Here is an 18,187-nt window from a genome sequence, read left to right as displayed (position 1 = left end):
CAACAAAAATCAGTTTTCAGTGCAGGGATCAGGATGTGGAGTTAAAGGGGTTTAGCACAGCTGAGTGTTTGATTAAAATTTGTTAAATTTGCTTTTTTAGTGTCTTCTTTGTGTATAATTGTGCAAAATTATTTTCCCATAGAGTCCCATAGTGTTCCAATTGGGATAGGAAATTTAGTGCTTTCTCAAAGAGTGGAATCTGGATTATTAAAAAAAAAAAAACAAGGTCACTGTCATGGACAGTTTCCACCCTGCTGCCTACATTTTTGAAGGATTCATCCTTCCAAACTCAGCCTACAATGTATCTTGTAGACTTCATTTTTACTCCATGATTTTTCTTTCCATCTTCTTCTAAATTCCCAGGATGGTTTGGGTTGGAAGGGACCTTAAAGCTCCAAAATTCCACCCCCTGCCATGGGCAGGGACACCTTCCACTATCCCAGGCTGCTCCAAGCCCTGTCCAGCCTGACCTTGGACACTTCCAGGGATCCAGGGGCAGTAACAACCACCCTGAGCCATATTTTAGGTAGGGTTTATTTAAATCTTGACTTCTTTTCCAGCCTAACCCAGCACAGCGTGTTCTGTAGCCGACCCTAAATTAATGTTGGGCTTGAGGTAGAGAGTGGGAATCTAATTTGGGTATGCAAATTCTCATTTCTCTCTAAACTTAGCTCAGGAGAGAGGCTGAATCTGGCCTTAAGGAGATGTGGAAAGTCCCCTAAAAATCCTTATGGATCACTGAGGCTGGAAAATCCCTCCAGCCCATGGAGTCCAAGCTGTGCCTCATCCCCACCTTGTCCCCAGCCCAGAGCACTGAGTGCCACGTCCAGCCCTTCCCTGGACACCTCCAGGCATGGGGACTCCAAACCTCCCTGGGCAGCCCCTGCCAAGGCCTGAGCTCCCTTGCCATGGAGAAATTCCTCCTGGTGTCCAACCTGAGCCTCCCCTGGCACAGCTTGAGGCAATTCCTGACAATTAAACCCAAAAATTAGGAGATTTCCAAGAGAAAAATGATCTTTCTAATAAAAGTCTTTGCAAGGAAAAGCAGCTCGTTTTGGAATTGGAAATGGGACACAGTTGGAAATTTTCACCAATAAAAATATCTGGATTCTGCATCTGTCAGGCTATCAGAAGACAATTGCAGTGTGTTTTTCCTCATTATCTAATTAATTCACTAATGGCTTTGTTTACAACACAGGCTGGAGGCTGGAAGAGATTTAATTGCACTTCAAAATCTGGGGCCAGACTTCTCTTAAAACACAAATAAAGCTGAAAAATTCCGTTGTGTCCGCTTTGTACAGAGCCCATAAAACATGGCTGGAACATTTGATGTGCATGTTTTTATTTGTGTCTTTAGCAATCTCCATATTGCAAAGGAATTCTGATTTTTGGAGCCACCACGGAGCCAGAAGGAGTGCAGAAGGCAAGGATGTCATTTTTAGTCTCTCTGTGCTCCGCCATCACCTACAGGAACCGATCCCATGGAAAAATTACTCTAATCCTGGGTGTTTAGCTACTCCAATGTATTTATTTCAGAGCTGTCAAAAATGATCTTGATTTTAAACCCAGAAGAACTGACCTGGGGCAGACACTCAGGAGCACAGGACTTGAGTGAAAAGGAAATTAAAGGACAAAGCCAAGAGCAATAAAAGTCAGCAGAGATGGTGTCTGAGAGCTGGGGACACCTGCCCTCCATCCCTGTCACATGAGGTGACGTCCCCTATCCCAGTGGCACCTGAAATTCCTCTTTTCTTAATGTTAATCCTGGATCCCACCCCAGAAGATGCTCAGCTGAGATAAAGCAGGGAGGCTGAGCTGGAAAAAGGAGTGGATGCATCCCAAAAACTCTGCTCCTGCCATTTGCTGCCATTTCTCCAACCCTGGATGATTTATCTCTCAAAAAAACCCTCAATAAAAGTCAATTACATAGCCCAATTTGGGATGAAGAGGAGCATCCATGAGGATGTTGGAAGAGGCACCAGGGAGTCACCAAAAAACTGAGCAAACAACACTCATTCCAATGCTCTGGAATTTTTTCCTGAGATACAGAAAACAGAACTGCCTGGGAAGGCAAGACAAAAGGGGATTTCCATGTGTAATATCTGAGGAATTGAAAATAATTTATATTTTAGGCTGTCTGACCTAAAAGCCATATCCTTGTGCATGGATGCACGAAAAGGGCGACCTCTCCAAGGCACCAGCATTCCCAGAGGTGTCTGGAAAACCACATCCTATGGGAATGTTATTCTGTAATTCCTTTTTGGCCAATTCCAGCCCCAAACATTCCAGTTTCCCCCCAGCCACCACCAGCTCCCCTCTCCAGCAGTGATGTTCTGAGGCTTCGTGCCCAAAGCTATAAAATTCCTTTTTCTTGCCATGTCCTTCACTTTTTTGATCCATTTTACTCCTGGAAAGCACAAAAACTGTGAATGTTTTCCAGGAAGATTGCTGCACTTCCATATTCAGGCAATAAAAGAGCCGATTCCTTCAATATATTTTACAATTTTAGCCCAAATAATAAACCATATTTTTAATGGCAAAGGCAGAAGCATGAGGCAGCAATTCCAGGCTCAGTTTTGACAAAAGGAATATTTTCTTGGCTTTATAACAGAATTTCCTTCTGTGGTAAAGAAAAACAACAAAATCTGGTGTGTTGAACTACACTTTTAAATATGTTTTATCTGTGTGCAGTTCAGTGTCAGTTAAGAGCTACAAAAAATGAGCTTATCCAGCATTTTCCTGCTCAGGAGAGGGGCACCCACCTCTGAAGAAAACCCCTGGGAATGTTTTTTGCACACCAGGTGGCTCCAGGGCTCCTTGGAGCCTTCTGAGGTGGGAGCATCTGCTGAGAACAGAATATTTTTACTCGAGCTGACACCTTGAAGGGGCAGAGCACCTCCTGGGCCAGGGTCACACATCACCAGGGTGGAGTTTTTGTTACCTTAAAGCTGCCACAGGCAGAGGCCTGGCCATGGCCACCGGTGAGGGTCCCAGCAGCCACCCCTCATGGGGAGAAACCTGAGCACCTCCCCAGGAACACCTTGAGGTTGGCAAAACCCCTTAAAAATGAACCCAAAACCTTCACAAGGCACAAACCAAGCCTCAAACTGGTGGGTGGAGAAGCCAGATGTTAATTTAGGAGGCAAATCCCTGGTGCCTGGAGAGGATAGAGGGACTTCAAAAGAGAGGTTGAGCACAACCTCCTGCTCTAAAGCATCCTCAGCAGCTGACTCCTTAAAAATACTCATTAATTTAAATATTCATAAACAAAATAATCATACATTAAACCCTAAACCCCTGGAAGGGACCAGTGTTCCCACAGATGCTCTCCCCTCCACAGGATTTCACATCCATGCAGGAAAAGTCAGGAATAAACCACAGGGAAGAGCAAGTTGGGTTGCACACACCAAATTTACTCTTTACATCACAAATAACCACCAAAACCACCACGTTTTTCCCATTTTCTAATTCCCAGCCACCTTCGGCCCCCACAGGGTTACAGAGTGGAGGATTCCCCAAAGTTTTGTGGTGGTAACAGTAACTCTGTTCCCCATCTGCCTGGGCTTGCAGGAGTTCCTAACATAGTGCAGGAGTGTCCGGTGTCCGGAGCTCCTCCGTGGTGAAACCCAACTCCCTCTTCCTACTCCAAGGTTTTGCGTTGCCTTGGTGTTACAAACAGGTCGCCTCTTGCTCGGGCTCTGCTTTAAAGGAGACCACAGAGCTCCAAAGCCAAGCAGAGCAAAAAAAAGCAGGCTTGGATTTTGTCCTTTCTCCACAAAACCAGGCCCTCTCTGGGATGTGTTGCCATGGGTCAGCTTTGAGAACAATCAGGTGCAAGCGCTCTAGACCTGAATAAAAAAATGTGTAAGAGAAGTTTTCTACTGTTATCCTGGATCTGGTTAAATAAGATTTTAGGTTGCTCTTCCAATGCTAGCACTCACCCAATTCTTCAGGGTGTTTTTAAAAGGCCGTAAATCAATGCCATAAACCACTTAAGAGAGAGAGGAGATGTGTGCTCCTCTCTCAGCCTAGGACATAAATCCTCCTTGGCTACTGCAAAACATTTACTGGTACATTTCTTATGCCTGGAAAGGAAATATAAGTCAGTTTTCTTCACTATACAATCCCAGCAGTTCATTTTTCTCAGGGTTATTGGGGTGTAAGAACAAAGAAAATGAAGTCTTTAACACGGCAGTTGTTTTAGGATGCCACACAAAGAAGAGGTCACCTACCAGCTCCACTCTCCCGAACCCTCCGACTCCCAGGGTGTCGATGATGTTGAAATCTGACAGTTTCAGGTTGGCAAAGAAGGCAGCTTCGGCTTCGTATCTGGAGGTTTTGAGGCGAAAAAATGGAAATTTCTTAGAGGTGCAAACCTGAGCAGTGTGAGTCGCCGCCCCCGAGCTGTGAGAGCCTGGGCCAGCCTTTACCTGCTGCACTTCCATCTCAGCTCTCAAAATTGGCTTTTAGCTCAGCATTCTGCTGCTCCCGATCCCAGCGTGGCTCTGGAGGGCACAGTTTTCCAAGGGGGAATAGCAAACATCCCTACTGAGGGTGCAAAGCCAACGCCTGGCACCACGATCCAGCTCCCAAGGCTACAGCTGGGCACGTTCTACCCATCTTCTCCTGGGTGGGATTTGCCTTTAAAGATTTTGGTGTCTTTAAGGATTTTTGGAAAAGGCTCTCCTAGGAGTTTCTCATATCCACAGGCTGGCAGCAGTTTCTCTAAATGTTTATTGGAAGTGGCAGGATCACTAAAGGTCCCTGGAGAGAAATCCCAGCCAGGTTTTATGAAATCAGATCTGATAAGCTGCAAATGCCTGAAATGAATGACTCCAGTCACAGATCAGCATTCCTATAAGGGTATCTTCACTTGTTCTCCTCCTGCAAACCCACTCAGAGCAGCCATCCCAAGCCAGGAGGTCTCAAAATCCCAATGGTCTCCGTTTATCCCATGGCAAACTGCCCCACAACACCAAGCCCCTGAATAAGGAAAACGCAACTCCAGCCCATGCAAGCCTGCCAGAATCAGCTTCCCATGCCTATCCATGACCATGATTCCTCCAAAATAGTTCCTTGTTAAGGTTTAGGGTATTTTTAGAAAGGCTTGGAGGGGAAATGGATGAGCAGGATCCGCCCCCTCCATCAAATGTGACACTCGGCTGCCGGAGAGTCCGACCTTTGGCTGAGGGTGACTTTATGGGAAGAGTTGGCTGGAGGGTGCAGGGCTTCATTTTAGCTGGAATAGCTTGCAATTAACAGTAGGGCATAATCACTGGAGGCTTTGCTGGTGCAGGGTAACAGCAGTGGGAAGATGAGCCACCATCCCACTGCCACCTGGCCAGCTCTGGGACATTCCGACCCTGATTATTTCATTAACAGCATGAAGTGATTTACTGCCAGATTCCCTTCAAGCCACCTCCTCTGCTCTATTTAAAACCTCAGTGCCAATGGGGGAGAGAGAGCAAAACCCCATCATTTCCCAAGTGAAAAGGGAAACCTACAAATAGGAGTCCAACAACATGAAAGGTCACATCATGAAGCCCCAAATCTGAGGCAGCAAAGCACAATTCTCTCCCGGGGGGTGCTGTCAACAAATTACTTAAGCCCTGCTTTATTTTTTATGCTGTCACCAGATCCTGTCTGTGACCTTGCTCCTGATGCATCCGACTTTGGAAGCCAATCAGCACAGAGCCTGCTGTGAACTTGGGATAACCTTGTGTGCCACAGCTGCTCATTGATCCCTTCACGCTCATCACGAGGTGAATGCTGAGTTGGCTCTAAAAAAGGATTTAAATGTCCCCTTTCAAAGCACGGCAGAGCCATCATTTCAGCAGTGACAGAGCAGGGAGCGCCTCTCGTTTCCATGATGAATGTACAGAGCAGTTAAATTCCTTTAATGATTTCTAATTGCCAGGAAGATGAAATTCCAGTGTGGAAAATTTCCTGTCAATACACAAACAGATGTAAAATTTCAGGGCCAGGGTTACACAACGATTTGGGTTGGAAGGGACCTTCAAGACCGTCAGATTCCAACCTCCCTGCCATGGGCAGGGACACCTTCCTGGATAAGGAAGCTGAAATCTTCTGGATTTGAATTAGAACATGTCAAAAAACTGTATTATTTTGCTTAGAAAAATATTTGTGATTGCTTTGGAAAACCTTTGGATGTATACATGGATACATAAATGGATACATTTTTTTCTAAATACAGTGCAACAAGCCTCCAAACTCCAAAAGAAATGCCAAAAATATGCAGTGAAACTGAAACACAGGTAAAATCAATCAAACAAGCCCTTCCCATGGTCACTAACAACAGTCACACTGGAATTCTGTTTTATTCCCAGCTACGGAAGTCCAAGTCCACTTAAACACCAAATTCCTACAAATTAAGCCATTATGCATTCCAAACCTGCTAAGCTGGAGGATAAATATCTTCAATAAAGAGATGAAAATACAAATATTCCCAAGCTAAATCAGAAACCAGGGGTATGATCCTTCATGCTACTCATCATGAAGTTTAGAATTCCTTCCAAATTCCTGAAGCTGAGTGTGCTGTTCCCTGAACAGAAGCTCCCAAGGCTCTGCAGTGTGAGCTCCTCACTTGACAGAATGATGGTAAAAAACATCTGTGATGTTTGATTTTATCACCTCCCAAAGTAAAGAGGCCCTTTCAAGGCACTGGGAGGGCAGTGCTAAGGAATACAGTTGCTATATTAATATTTTTCTGTAGGAAAATGTTCAGTTCTGGATCAGGATAAAGAATCTGCAGCAGTCAGGAATGTTTGGGATATTCACAGGATGGCTCAGGCTGGAAAGGACCACAGCTGGTGCCACCTCCCTGCTCCAGCAGGGCCATCCCAGAGCACAGGGCACAGCATTGTGTGCACACAGCTCTGCCACAGCCCCAGGCAGGAGAGCCCACAGCCTCTCTGGCCAATGTGATCAGGGGAGAAGTTCCATAGAACAGAGGTGGGATGAGAGTAGGGACAGTTTGACCCCACTTGTGCAGGATGAGGTGGGAATAACTCATCCCTTTGTAGGACAAATCCACCTGTGCCAGGGCAGGGTGCTTTTCTCCACTTTTGGAGGTGCCACAGCCTCATGTCATTCCTCCTTAATCAGAAAGGCAGTTTAATTGTAAATCCCAGCCTTATGACAGTGCTTGAAGACCTTCCAAATAATCAAATGCTTTTCTGACCTCTGGAAGAGTTCAAATTCCTGAATCAATTGATGAGAGGAGTGCTGGGAAGATGCCTTGGAGGCAGAAGCGGCATCACAGGCACATTCAGTGCCACGCTGGAGCTGTGCAGACATGAACAGGCCTGAACTTCCTGCACTGGGATTTCTGGGCTTGTTTATCTTCAGTGGAATTAGCTGTAATTAAGAAAGAGCCTTTCCCTGGATGTTTTGGTGGTTGTGCTGCTCATCCCGTGTCAAAATGTCTGGAAAATCATCAATGTCTGGACCTCACAGAGCAGCACAGGAGATGTCCAGGTCTGAGTTAGGCAGGAGAATCCTACAGAGTCTCCAAACCCTTCTCCAAGATTTCCTGTGAGTCTGAATGGCAGAAACCCCCTGAAACCTCCTCTGGAAGAGCTGGGGCTTGGGAGCACCGCTCCTTTCCTTGCCTCCAATATAATACCTGTTCCTGATGAGCTGCCTTGCCTCTTGGGCAGGGACAGGCACCATGTACAAGACACCAGAGTAATCAGGGAGCTCAGGATGAAATTCCATCTTCCAATATCCCAATCCTTTGAAATGGCAGTGCAGGAGCCCAAATATCTGGCCAATGCTGTGCCCACAGGGAGAGGAAATCCTGTGGCTCCTCACACTGCTGGAGGTTTCCCAGCATTTAAATGAGCCACTGCCTCCTAGGATGATGATTACTCTGAGAGATATTTCAAGCTTTGCCTCCTAGAACTATGAGCAACAACAAAAATAATGAAATAATTGTGTTACCCAGGCAGCTGATAAACAAGAAAATGTGAGGAGCAAAGGTTTGCAATTACCCAACTGCTCAGCTTTGCTGGAGTAGCTCCTGATTCCCATCCTAACTGTGTTGGGAAACATCAGACATCTGTTAGCAAACTGTCATCTCCAGAGAAAACTTGGCTCCTCTCCACCTGCAGGCTGCCAGCCAGCCAGGAATCGCAACTAAATGGGAACCAACCATCTTGATCTGAGGAAATGCCACCAGTTTGGGGGGATAAACCCAGAATTTGGGAGCCTTTCCCACTGACTGACACCAGCCTTGTTTAATGAGCAGCCTTTCATTTGTTTTTTAGGTCAGCCTGGACACTACCTCACCCATCACTGAGGAAATGCATTTCTGAGGATGGAAATTACAGAATCTCTGCAAAAGCTGGGAAAAGTGGAGCTGCAGCACCTGGATGGTGATGATCAGAGCCAGTCTGCAGGGAGACATAGGTGAAATGAGCCTGAGATCCACAGGTGGGGTGAGGAGGGAAATACATCCCAAAACTAAACCTTACTTCTGCGTCCACTAAAAGCCCTTGTGGTTTTAAGATACAGCAAGATTCTAAAGGGGTTAGAGAATCATGGAATAGTTTGGCTTGGAAAGGACCTTCATGATCATGTTGTTCCAACCACCTTCCACTAGACCAGGTTGTTCCCAACCCTTTCTTGAACACTTCCAAGATGGGTCAGCCACTTTATTTCTTATCAAATGCTGCTTCAGGTGACGGGGCACTTAAAAAAAAAATGTGTAAAAGAAAGCAAAAAAATTCCCCCAAATCTTCAGTTCTGTGACTATTCTTACTCTCCATCTGCCTGTCCATATTTTAGCTGGGATGAAATGACCCACCCTGGGTCTGGTCCCTAAAGCTCCCTAGATTGGATTTGTGCCATGTGAAGAACACAAATTTGAGTGAAGGTGAATAATGGGAAGTGGCAGGGACATGGCTGGAATTCCCATCACCAGGAGGCTTCATCACTGAAAGTGATGGAAGGAGGAGCAGATGCAGCAAATGGTGGCAGGGCTGCCACAGCTTCCCTTCCCTGCTGGCTCCAATGACTCCAAAAAGCTCAGGATCACATCTTTCCCAGGGATTTGGGGCACCAGGGAATCTAGGAGTAGGTGAAAGTGAAAACAAAAGCACCTTGTGCTGTGTCCACATGAGATGCTGAGCTGTGCCCTGTTTGAGGGAGCTCTGGCAGGGAACAGAGGGGAGCAGGGACAGCCACAGGGCATCGACACAACCAGCAGGATCCAGAGTCTGGGAATGCCTGAAAGCACTGGGAGGCAGTGAGAGCAAATCCCTATTTCTTTGTGGTGTGTTGCCACTCATCCTCTCAGAGGTCAAACCCCAGGTGCAAACCCTTCTTATCCAGCATTGCCTCTACCCATCAATCCATTGGGTCAGGACTTCTGGGGGAAGATATCCCTTGACAAACCTTTGCAGCAGGAAAAAATGACCAGGGCATGAACCCAACCCTTGTTGGGGAAGGCCAAACTTGCTCTCCAGACTGCTCCAGGATCTGAGCACTCCCAGGTCTCCATGGATTAGCTGGAAGGGGGTGTTTGCCCCAAAATGCCCCTCGGGCAGAGCAGACAGTGAGAGCAGGGAATAACAGTGTCCTGAATGTATGGCAGAGGCCTCTGTGCTCCTTCCTCTGCATTCCACACGTCCATGCCCCTCATGATGCACGAACACATCTTTGGGAACTTCCCAAAGATCCTTTCAGGAAAAGCTGGCATTGGGAAGAACAACAATTCTGAGGAAAAGCCCAGCTCTTTGCCTGTTTTCCCCGTCCATCACAAGCATTACAGAACAGCTGAACTCATTCTCAGCTCTGTCACATCACTGCCATTTATGAGCTCGCTCACAAATTCAGATCCCAAATTTATTCCAGGATATTTCCACCAATAATTCCTGCCTGGGATTAGCTACCTTAATGCCAATCCAGTCCAGGGAGGGATGGATGCTCTGGTGCTACCCACTGATGCTGGCTGCTCAGAGAGGATTTACCTCCAGATGAGGATTTGCTGCCCTGCCCCAAGGAAGACCAAGGAGGAGAACATCAGACTCATCTTCTACTCTCAAAGTTTTTTTTTAAATTGCAAACCACACCAAAAGAGTGGAAAGATGGATCTGTGGATGGATCCAGGACAAACAGATGGGAATAATAACCCAGGTATTCCTTACGTCAGGTGTCCTTACAGCCCATCCTTCTGAGGTGGCTTTAACTCCTGACTTAGCTGCTGCTCTCACTGCCTTCCACATCTGACACCCTCAAAAATCCAAACCAAGAACCTTTTCTTTGGGATTTTTAAAATGTGCTGGTGGTGCCCCTGGGTTTGAAGCTGCAGCTGCAGGGAATATTGCATGGAAAAGAAAGGCTGGATTTCTTTTCAAGTCCATGTTTTCAGGGCTGGGAATTTCTCTCAGATGCCCCTGCACCTGAACTCACAGCATTTCACATCAGGAGAAAATTGCACACTCCCTGCTTTAGATTTTCTTACAGAAAGGGAGCTTTGAGTGACAGTTAAACCAGACATTAAAGCCATTGCATCTCCAACTTCCTCTGGAAGGGGAAGGAGACCTGAAATTAAAAATAGAGGCTTAGAAACCTCACAGGTTTATTTGTCCCATCCCCTTTTTTAAAAGCAAATGACTTTTCAGTGAGAGCTCAGCACCACAAACATGATATTGTGCTGTTGCAGCAAGCTGAGCTCATCCCAAGTTGGTTCAGTAGTTAAAGAGATTTGTTGGAATTATGGGGCTTTGAAGACTTGGATGTTGCACAGATCTCACCCAGAATTTTAACTGAACACGGGGAAATGCATCCAAAGCAGCTCAGAAAGTGCTTCTCCTCGTCCAGGCTCTTTGAAAAGTCTGGATTTTCTGAAGTGAGTTTTGTTGAAGCCCTAAATGTGCCAAGAGATTGGTGATACCTCATTAAATATGTTGTGCTGCTGGGTTCAGTGCCTCCCACCCCACAATGGGATCTCATCTGAGAGAAAACCCCTTCAAATGCAAATGTCACTCTTTTTTTCCCAGATACTCATGTGGGATCATCTCCTCTCATAACACAGAGAAGTGCATCACTCCCTTTAAAGCTCACAACAGCCCCCTGGACCCTGAGCTCCCAAAATCCCAACCCTCCACTTCCCAGTTCCAGCACCCATGTAGCAGAATTGTCCATTACACATCCACAAGATGGTAATGGGTCAGAAAAAGCCACAATTTTAGTGGAAGAGCCAAAAAAAACAGGATAGAAAATGACAACTGCTGGGAACTCTGCAGAGATCTGAACCCAAGTGCTCTCAGGTGGGTTTTTAGGGAACACAGTTCCTGATTTTCTCTGGAAGTCACAGGGAGGTCACCATGGAAATATTTATTTGTTTTCCAGATGTACATGTTCCTCCTGAACTCCTAAGAAAACAGCTCCATGCTTCCAACAGGAATCTCCCCACCTCCTTCTCTGGGAAGTGCTGGATTCAGCTCTGGGTAAAACAACATTCGTACTACTCTTCATGCCAAAATGTCCTGAAATAGTTCAAACAAGACACCCTACAGAATAGTCTGATTAAACCCCCCAGATTTTAATCCATTTTAATTAAAAGGGGTGGAGGGAGGATGTGGAGTATTCCTTCCTCTGGTGGAGTTTCCTGTTCTGTGCAGTATTAAAGGATATTGCTTAAGGACGGGGGTTGTTCCTTCTCTTTTCCCTCCCTTTTTTCTGGTCTCTTGTTCTAATTCTGGATGATTTTAGCTGGAGGCCAAAGAAATGCCTCATACCACATTCTATCCTGGCCCAGTGAACAAACTCCTAAGGAAAAGCAGAAGATCTCTCACAGCACCTCAAATGCTGTGCTCACACCTTGACAACCTCATTTCAGTCCAATGAACAGAATATTAGATCTAAAATGGAAGAGCAGTAAGATGTTATTTATCAACAGCCAAATAAATTCACATTGGAATAATGGATTCCTGAGGCAAATTGGGCTTTAAACCCCCAGATTCAGCAGCTGTATCTTGGGTGTACTCAGCATTTCTCTGTACCGTGGGAGCACCCACCCCCCAACTCCTAAAGGAATAATACAAAGGCAGTGGAAAAGAAACCTCCCACAGCGAACTTTAATGCCCTTGAATAATTTAGAAGGGGAAAAAAAGGCGTATTTTGGTCAGGAAGGAGAAAATTCCCTGAATTCCCTCTTTTTCTCTTCATTAGTTTCAGATTCAACAGTTTGGATCCACAGGCAATAAAATCTCTTTGGAAAAGAAGGCATCAAGGATTTTTCCTTTCACTTTTCTGACTGAATTCAGAGTCAATACCTACAGATCCCTTGGGGATTTTTTTCCTCTGGAAAACACCAAGGGGAGCCCAGGCTACTGTGGATACTCAGGAACACAAGAATTTTGCATTAAAATTCCAAATGAACTTTGCAAGGGCAATAAATCTCAGCTACCAAACTGGATTCCAAGGTACCATTGAACAACACCAAAGGTAGTTTAGGCAAGTTGTTGGAATTCATTGGGAAAGAGCTTTGGTTCCACCCCTGGAAAGCCAGACATGATCTCAGGGAAAGCTCAGCCTAATTACAGCTTGAAATTGCTCAGATCACAGTTGTGCTCTATGAAATTGCAAAGTGCTAATTAGACCCAAGCACCCCCAAAGTGGCTCAGCTGAGCACATCAACTCCAAGGAGCCCTTTTGCCTCCAGTCTCCAGGCAAGACCTGCACAGGGAAAGGTCACCATAGCAACGGTGATGCTCACATTAAAAGGACGTGGTTGCAGCTTTCTCCTCTTAAATTTTTTAAGGAGTGTAGGGAACAGATCAATACATTGATGATGTCAGACACATTTATTTGTCCAACTTGCTGTGTTCGCCACTTATTGTGCATTTATTCAAGTCCCAGGAGTTTCAGGCAACTCAGGGTCTGTGTTTTGTTCTCCATTCTTTTTTCCAATGGCACAAATCCTCCAGGAGAAAATCCCTTGCAAGAGGGAGAGTGCTAAGAGGCAGAGCTCTACCTTGAGAGAACTTGTATTCCCTCTCCAAGGGCTACTGAGGGGCATTTCATGGAATCACAGAATGGTTTGGAATGGAAGGGCCTCTAAAGCTCATCCAGTGCCACCCCTGCCATGGGCAGGGACACCTTCCACTGTCCCAGGCTGCTCCAAGCCCCAAAGTCCAGCCTGGCCTTGGACACTTCCAGGGATCCAGGGGCAGCCACAGCTGCTCTGGGCACCCTGTGCCAGGGCCTGCCCACCCTCCCAGGGAACAATTCCTTCCCAATATCCCATCTATCCCTGCCCTCTGGCAGTGGGAAGCCATTCCCTGTGTCCTGCCCCTCCATCCCTTGTCCAAAGTCCCTCTCCACTCCCCTGGAGCCCCTTCAGGCACTGGAGGGGGTCTGAGGTCCTCCTGGAGCCTTCTCTTCTCTTCTCTGTTTCTGCAGCCTCTTCCAAATCACAGGATCCCAGGGTGGCTGAGGCTGAAGGGAGCTCAGTGGGCACCTGGTGCCACCTCCCTGCTCCAGCAGGGCCATCCCAGAGCACAGGGCACAGCATTGTGTGCACACAGCTCTGCCACAGCCCCAGGCAGGAGAGCCCACAGCCTCTCTGGCCAATGTGTTCAGGGCTGGGCACTGCCCAGGGAAGAAGTTGTGCCTCCTGGCCAGGGGGAATTGCTGCCATCAGGCCCTGCCCGTGGCTCTGGTGCCATTGCTGGGCCCCCGGAGCAGAGGCTGGGCCCTGCTGGGAGCCCTCCCTGCAGCCAGGGCCAGCCAGGCCTGAGGGCCCCTCTCAGCTGGGGCTCCTCTCCAGGCTGAGCAGCCCCAGCTCCCTCAGCCTTTCCTGGGCACCGAGATGCTCCAGGCCCTTCCTCAGCTGCGCAGCCTCCGCTGGCCCCGCTCCAGGAGCTCCCTGGCCCTGCTGTGCTGAGGAGCCAGAGCTGGACACAGCACTCCAGAGCTGCCTCCAGGGCTGCCCACAGGGGCAGGATCCCTCCCTGCCCTGCTGGGAATGCTCCTCCTGCTGCCCCCAGGATGCCATTGGCCTCCTTGGCCCCAGGACACTCTGCTGCCTCAGGGACAGCTCGGTGTCCCCCAGCACCCCCAGGACACTCTGCTGCCTCAGGGACAGCTTGGTGTCCCCCAGCACCCCCAGGACACTCTGCTGCCTCAGGGACAGCTCAGTGTCCCTCAGGTCCTTCCCCACAGAGCTGCTCCAGCAGGTCCCCCCAGCCTTTGCTGGTCCCTGGGGACCTGCACTCCCCTTGCTACAAGGAGATCCATGTGTGACAAGATTTGGAGATGCTGCTGTAGTAGGTGGGTGAATGACATCTTACTCCAGAGGGTCCCCCACAATTACCACACATCATCAGGGAGAGTCTCAGGACCAAACTTCCCAAAGCATCCCTGCAAAACCCTCAAGGATTTATCCCTCTGGCCAGAGCCCTCCAGCTGTGCCAGCACTGTGGGTCAAGCTGTTCCATCTGGCATTTTCCATCCTAATTTACTTGGGAAAAAAAGAGGTGACATTTAAGAGGAAGACAGGAAGGAGGGGAATATCACATAAAATCCTACTGGAGGAGTGGGAGCAGGCAGGAAGCAGATTTTCCCTCACAAAGCAAGTGCGTGTGCACACAGAGGGGTATGGTGCTCCCCTTGTTCGCTCTGGCAGACAGATGGAAATGTGGGAAGAGCTCACTGAACCTGGGTTCCACATAACCAACCCCATCCTGGGATCTCCCTTCTTAAAAAAAAACCTTTTTTTTTTTTGAGTTACGTGCTGAGATTTTGCTTTGGAAAAACATTGGTTTGGAAAACAAAATCAACAGCTTGGGCCATGCAGGTCCTTTTGGCTCCACATTGGATTGGCTCTGCAGAGGCAGGAAAAGTTCAAGAGCTCCACACAAATAATCTTTACCTAGCAAAAGCCAGGAAAAGGCAGAAGAAAAAAGGTCCATTTGGAGAAAATCTGGAGAAGCAGGCAAATCAAAGCACCTGTGCCTGCACAAACATCCAAGAAAGGTCTAAGTGTGAAGAGCAGGAGAATTAGAAGGTCTCAGCCCTCAGGAAGGTTATTTTGGGATAGGGGAATGGCAGGGAATTGGGATGACAGAATTGCACCCCCAGAAGATGCTGGAGACAGGAAAGCTACACCAAACAGCCTGTCCTAAAAGAAGAGTAATTTATTGTGCTAAATCAGGTTAACAAAACAAATTATCAAGATCAACTGTAGATGGAAATTCTAATGCAAACAAGGAAGGAGAGTATTAAGATGAGGTTTCTGGCAACCCAAAGGATAAGCAGGGTGGCTGTGATCTGGTTTGGCTTGTAAGGGACCTTCAAATCATCATGTGATGGGCAGGGACAATTTCCACTTGCTCCAAGCCCTGTCCAACCTGGCCTTGGACACTTCCAGGGATTGGGCAGCCACAGCCACATGATAGATAAGAAAAGATAAGCCAGGCCCAGTTCAAAGTCCTACCCTTCTCCTTGTAAGAGAAAAACCATGATGTGCTATGACCTAACACTGCTGGAGAGAGGTTTCATATAAAAGCACCACTTTGAAAGTCACAAAAGGGAATTCGAAGAGCAGCTGAAAGAGCTGATGTGGAGAATTAAATCTCAGCAGTGGCACGTGGGGATCTGGACACAGCAAACACACCTAGCATGGATGCAGGAGAGTCCAGTGGGAATTTGGAGCGGCTGAGTGGCAGCATGAACCAGGATATTGAAAGCAAGAGCACCCTTCAAATATTAAGTAATTTCAAATAAATCAAGAAAGAAGAAAGAAAAAATAACCAAATCATGTCCAGTTGAAAGGAAAAACACTGTAAGACAGAACAAAAAAGGCAAATAACAACTTCAAAAGTCTTCAAATAATAAAATCTTCCTGACCACAGAAGCAGCACAAGCCTGACCATGGGCTGTAGAGACCCTACAAAGACCCTCTGGAAAGAGCCCACCGAGGAGAACAAAGCCATGTGAGAGATTCTCAGTGCACTTTTTACCCCTGGGTTCAACGTGGAAGGTCTTGGGAAAGCCTCCCAGCACATCTTCCTTCCCAGGAAAGCTCCAGGGGAACCCCATTGAAGTGTCAGGAGGGGACTCAAGTCAACCAAGGGACCAGATGGGCCTCCTCCAGCACTTGTGTGTGACCTCCAGCATGGAAGTGGCTTTTTGATGGGATCCAGAGCCCTCTGGTCCCCTAAACCCAACATCTGTCCTAACAGAAGCACTTGACACATGGATAAATCGGAGTTCTTTGGGGAAGAGCCAAGGCGCTTCCCAAGCCTACTGGAGCTCTTTGAAGGAGTCCCCAGCACATGGGAAGGAGAGATCTGCTGGATACAGTTGGCTTGGATTTCCTAACGGCATCTGAGGAGGTTTGAAAGGCTCTTACAGAAAGGATGTAAGAAGAAAGGTCTGTGCATTGATTAAACCAAAAAAAGTTCAAAATAGGAAATGCATGGCACATTTTCCTAATGGAGGGGGGCAAGCAGTGCTCAAATCCTTCCTGCTGAACATCTTTAGGGATGAACTGGAAAAACAAGGAGAAGAAGTAAGACAATATCATTGGTCAAGGATATCAAACCATCAAAACCAGCAAACAAAAGCCTGAGGTGAAAAACTGAACAAGGAATCAAAGACATGGAGGGACAAGGCAATACCTACACTTGAAATCCTGTGGAATGAAGTGAGGGGGGAAAAAACCCCGCATAAGAAGGTCATTCATCCACCTTTACTGCCCTCACCTCAAAAGCTAAGGAGTAAGGTTGGAAAAGATACTGGAAGGTGGGGAGCAAGGATCTGGACTGGATTCTGGGCTAGGGGAAAAGACAACTCTGCCAGGAGATGATCAAAGTTGAAAAGGTCATGGAAGGCAGCTGTGCAGATTCAGGGAAGAGAAATCCACCAAGGAATGCTCAAGCAGGAAGTGCCCAAGTCCCAGATCGCAGGACACTAGAGGCTCCCAATTAATAAATCAATAATGACCTCTTTGCTCTTCTCCCCTTTCTAGACAACTGCTGGAGGACATGGGTGGAGACAGGACCCAGCTGGATGCACTTAGGCACTTCCAACAGATCTGCACAGAACTGGGATAAACTGGGAAACTCAAGACCACTCCTTGTAGTATATAAGGACATTAAAACATAAATTGTTTCTCAGCCTGCCCTGGAAGCTGTGTCTGACATGGTGAGACAGGAGCTGCTCAATCTTACAGCTTGTCTTGACCAGATAAAAGGAAGTTCTTATCAGGATTTTATTTATTTAACACATGGCAGCCAGGCAAAAACAGAGTTCTCACTGTTCTGCTGCTGCTACTCTGAAATTCACCCGCAGGACAAACTTCCAAGTGCTCTGACAACACTGGAATATTATCCTGTGCTAGCCAGGAAGGGATAGAAAAACAAGGAACCAAACAAACCACCTGAACTCACAGGGCTTGTTTTTCTCTCAGGTAACTCCTTCACTGGGAAAGAGATGCAAGCTGGCTCAATTGGGGAATCCAGGCACCAACTCCTGCACATCCCAGCAGTTCAACATCATTCCTGCCCTTCTGATGGAGCACAATATTTCCTAAAACACCTCCCATAAACTCAGCTCAGTTTGGAGAAGAGCTTGTGCCATCCCAGGAACTGAACTTGCATGGATGAGTTCCCCCAAAACCCCTCCAAGCCACTCTCCCAACACTGGAATCTCCGGAAAATTCAATGGAATACAGGCACAGCAGCAGGTCTGGGGTGGGGAACACAGACGGGACCAAGGGCTCTGGTACACAGCACCAGGAGCAGCTCACAGGAGAGCAGAACAAAAACAATGAGCTTCCTGAGGGTTCCTTAGCATCCCTTTGAAGGTTCCTATCCCTTATCCAGCACTTTCCCGTATTTCCACTGGAGGGCAGGAATATCCCACGTTTCTAAGGACGACCCTTCAGCCCATTGCCGCACACCCTTAAAGCAGCCCGAGGAAGGCCCGGCCTTTGGGGACATTTGTGTGCTCCTCCACACTCATTTGGTTTCTGTCCTGCTTTTATGGAAAAGCTCTGTTTTTCAAAAACATCCTAATTATTCTCATCAAACAACTGCAGCATTCACAGTTTGTCCCCACAGCCATGCCTCCCCTCCCAGTGCCCCTCTGCCTTCCTGCATCACCTGCAGCTCTCCAGGGTGCCCTAATCTGCTGACATATTTTTTCTGTAGGT

At 47.3% G+C, this 18,187-nt stretch overlaps 1 protein-coding gene across 7 annotated transcripts in view; it reads right to left on the bottom strand.

Annotated features, from left to right (window-relative positions):
- The window catches only part of PRKG1 (protein kinase cGMP-dependent 1), a 362,401-nt gene that overhangs the window by 22,043 nt on the left and 322,171 nt on the right, over positions 1-18,187 (bottom strand). For 6 of the 7 annotated variants that reach the window (XM_014259495.2, XM_005530727.3, XM_088059523.1 and 3 more), the window contains one exon: positions 4,233-4,329. In XM_014259495.2, coding sequence (XP_014114970.2) covers positions 4,233-4,329 — 97 coding nt within the window. Of the gene's footprint in view, positions 1-4,232; positions 4,330-4,430; positions 4,698-18,187 lie in introns of those variants that run through there. The other variant, XM_014259494.2, reaches the window with a different exon arrangement.

This window comes from Pseudopodoces humilis, chromosome 9 (assembly GCF_049639895.1).
Source record: "Pseudopodoces humilis isolate 2021_Gansu_Grassland_sample_001 chromosome 9, ASM4963989v1, whole genome shotgun sequence".
Lineage (NCBI taxonomy): Eukaryota > Metazoa > Chordata > Aves > Passeriformes > Paridae > Pseudopodoces > Pseudopodoces humilis.
Note: the sequence above shows the minus strand (reverse complement) of the source record. Positions and strands in the feature narration are given on the sequence as shown.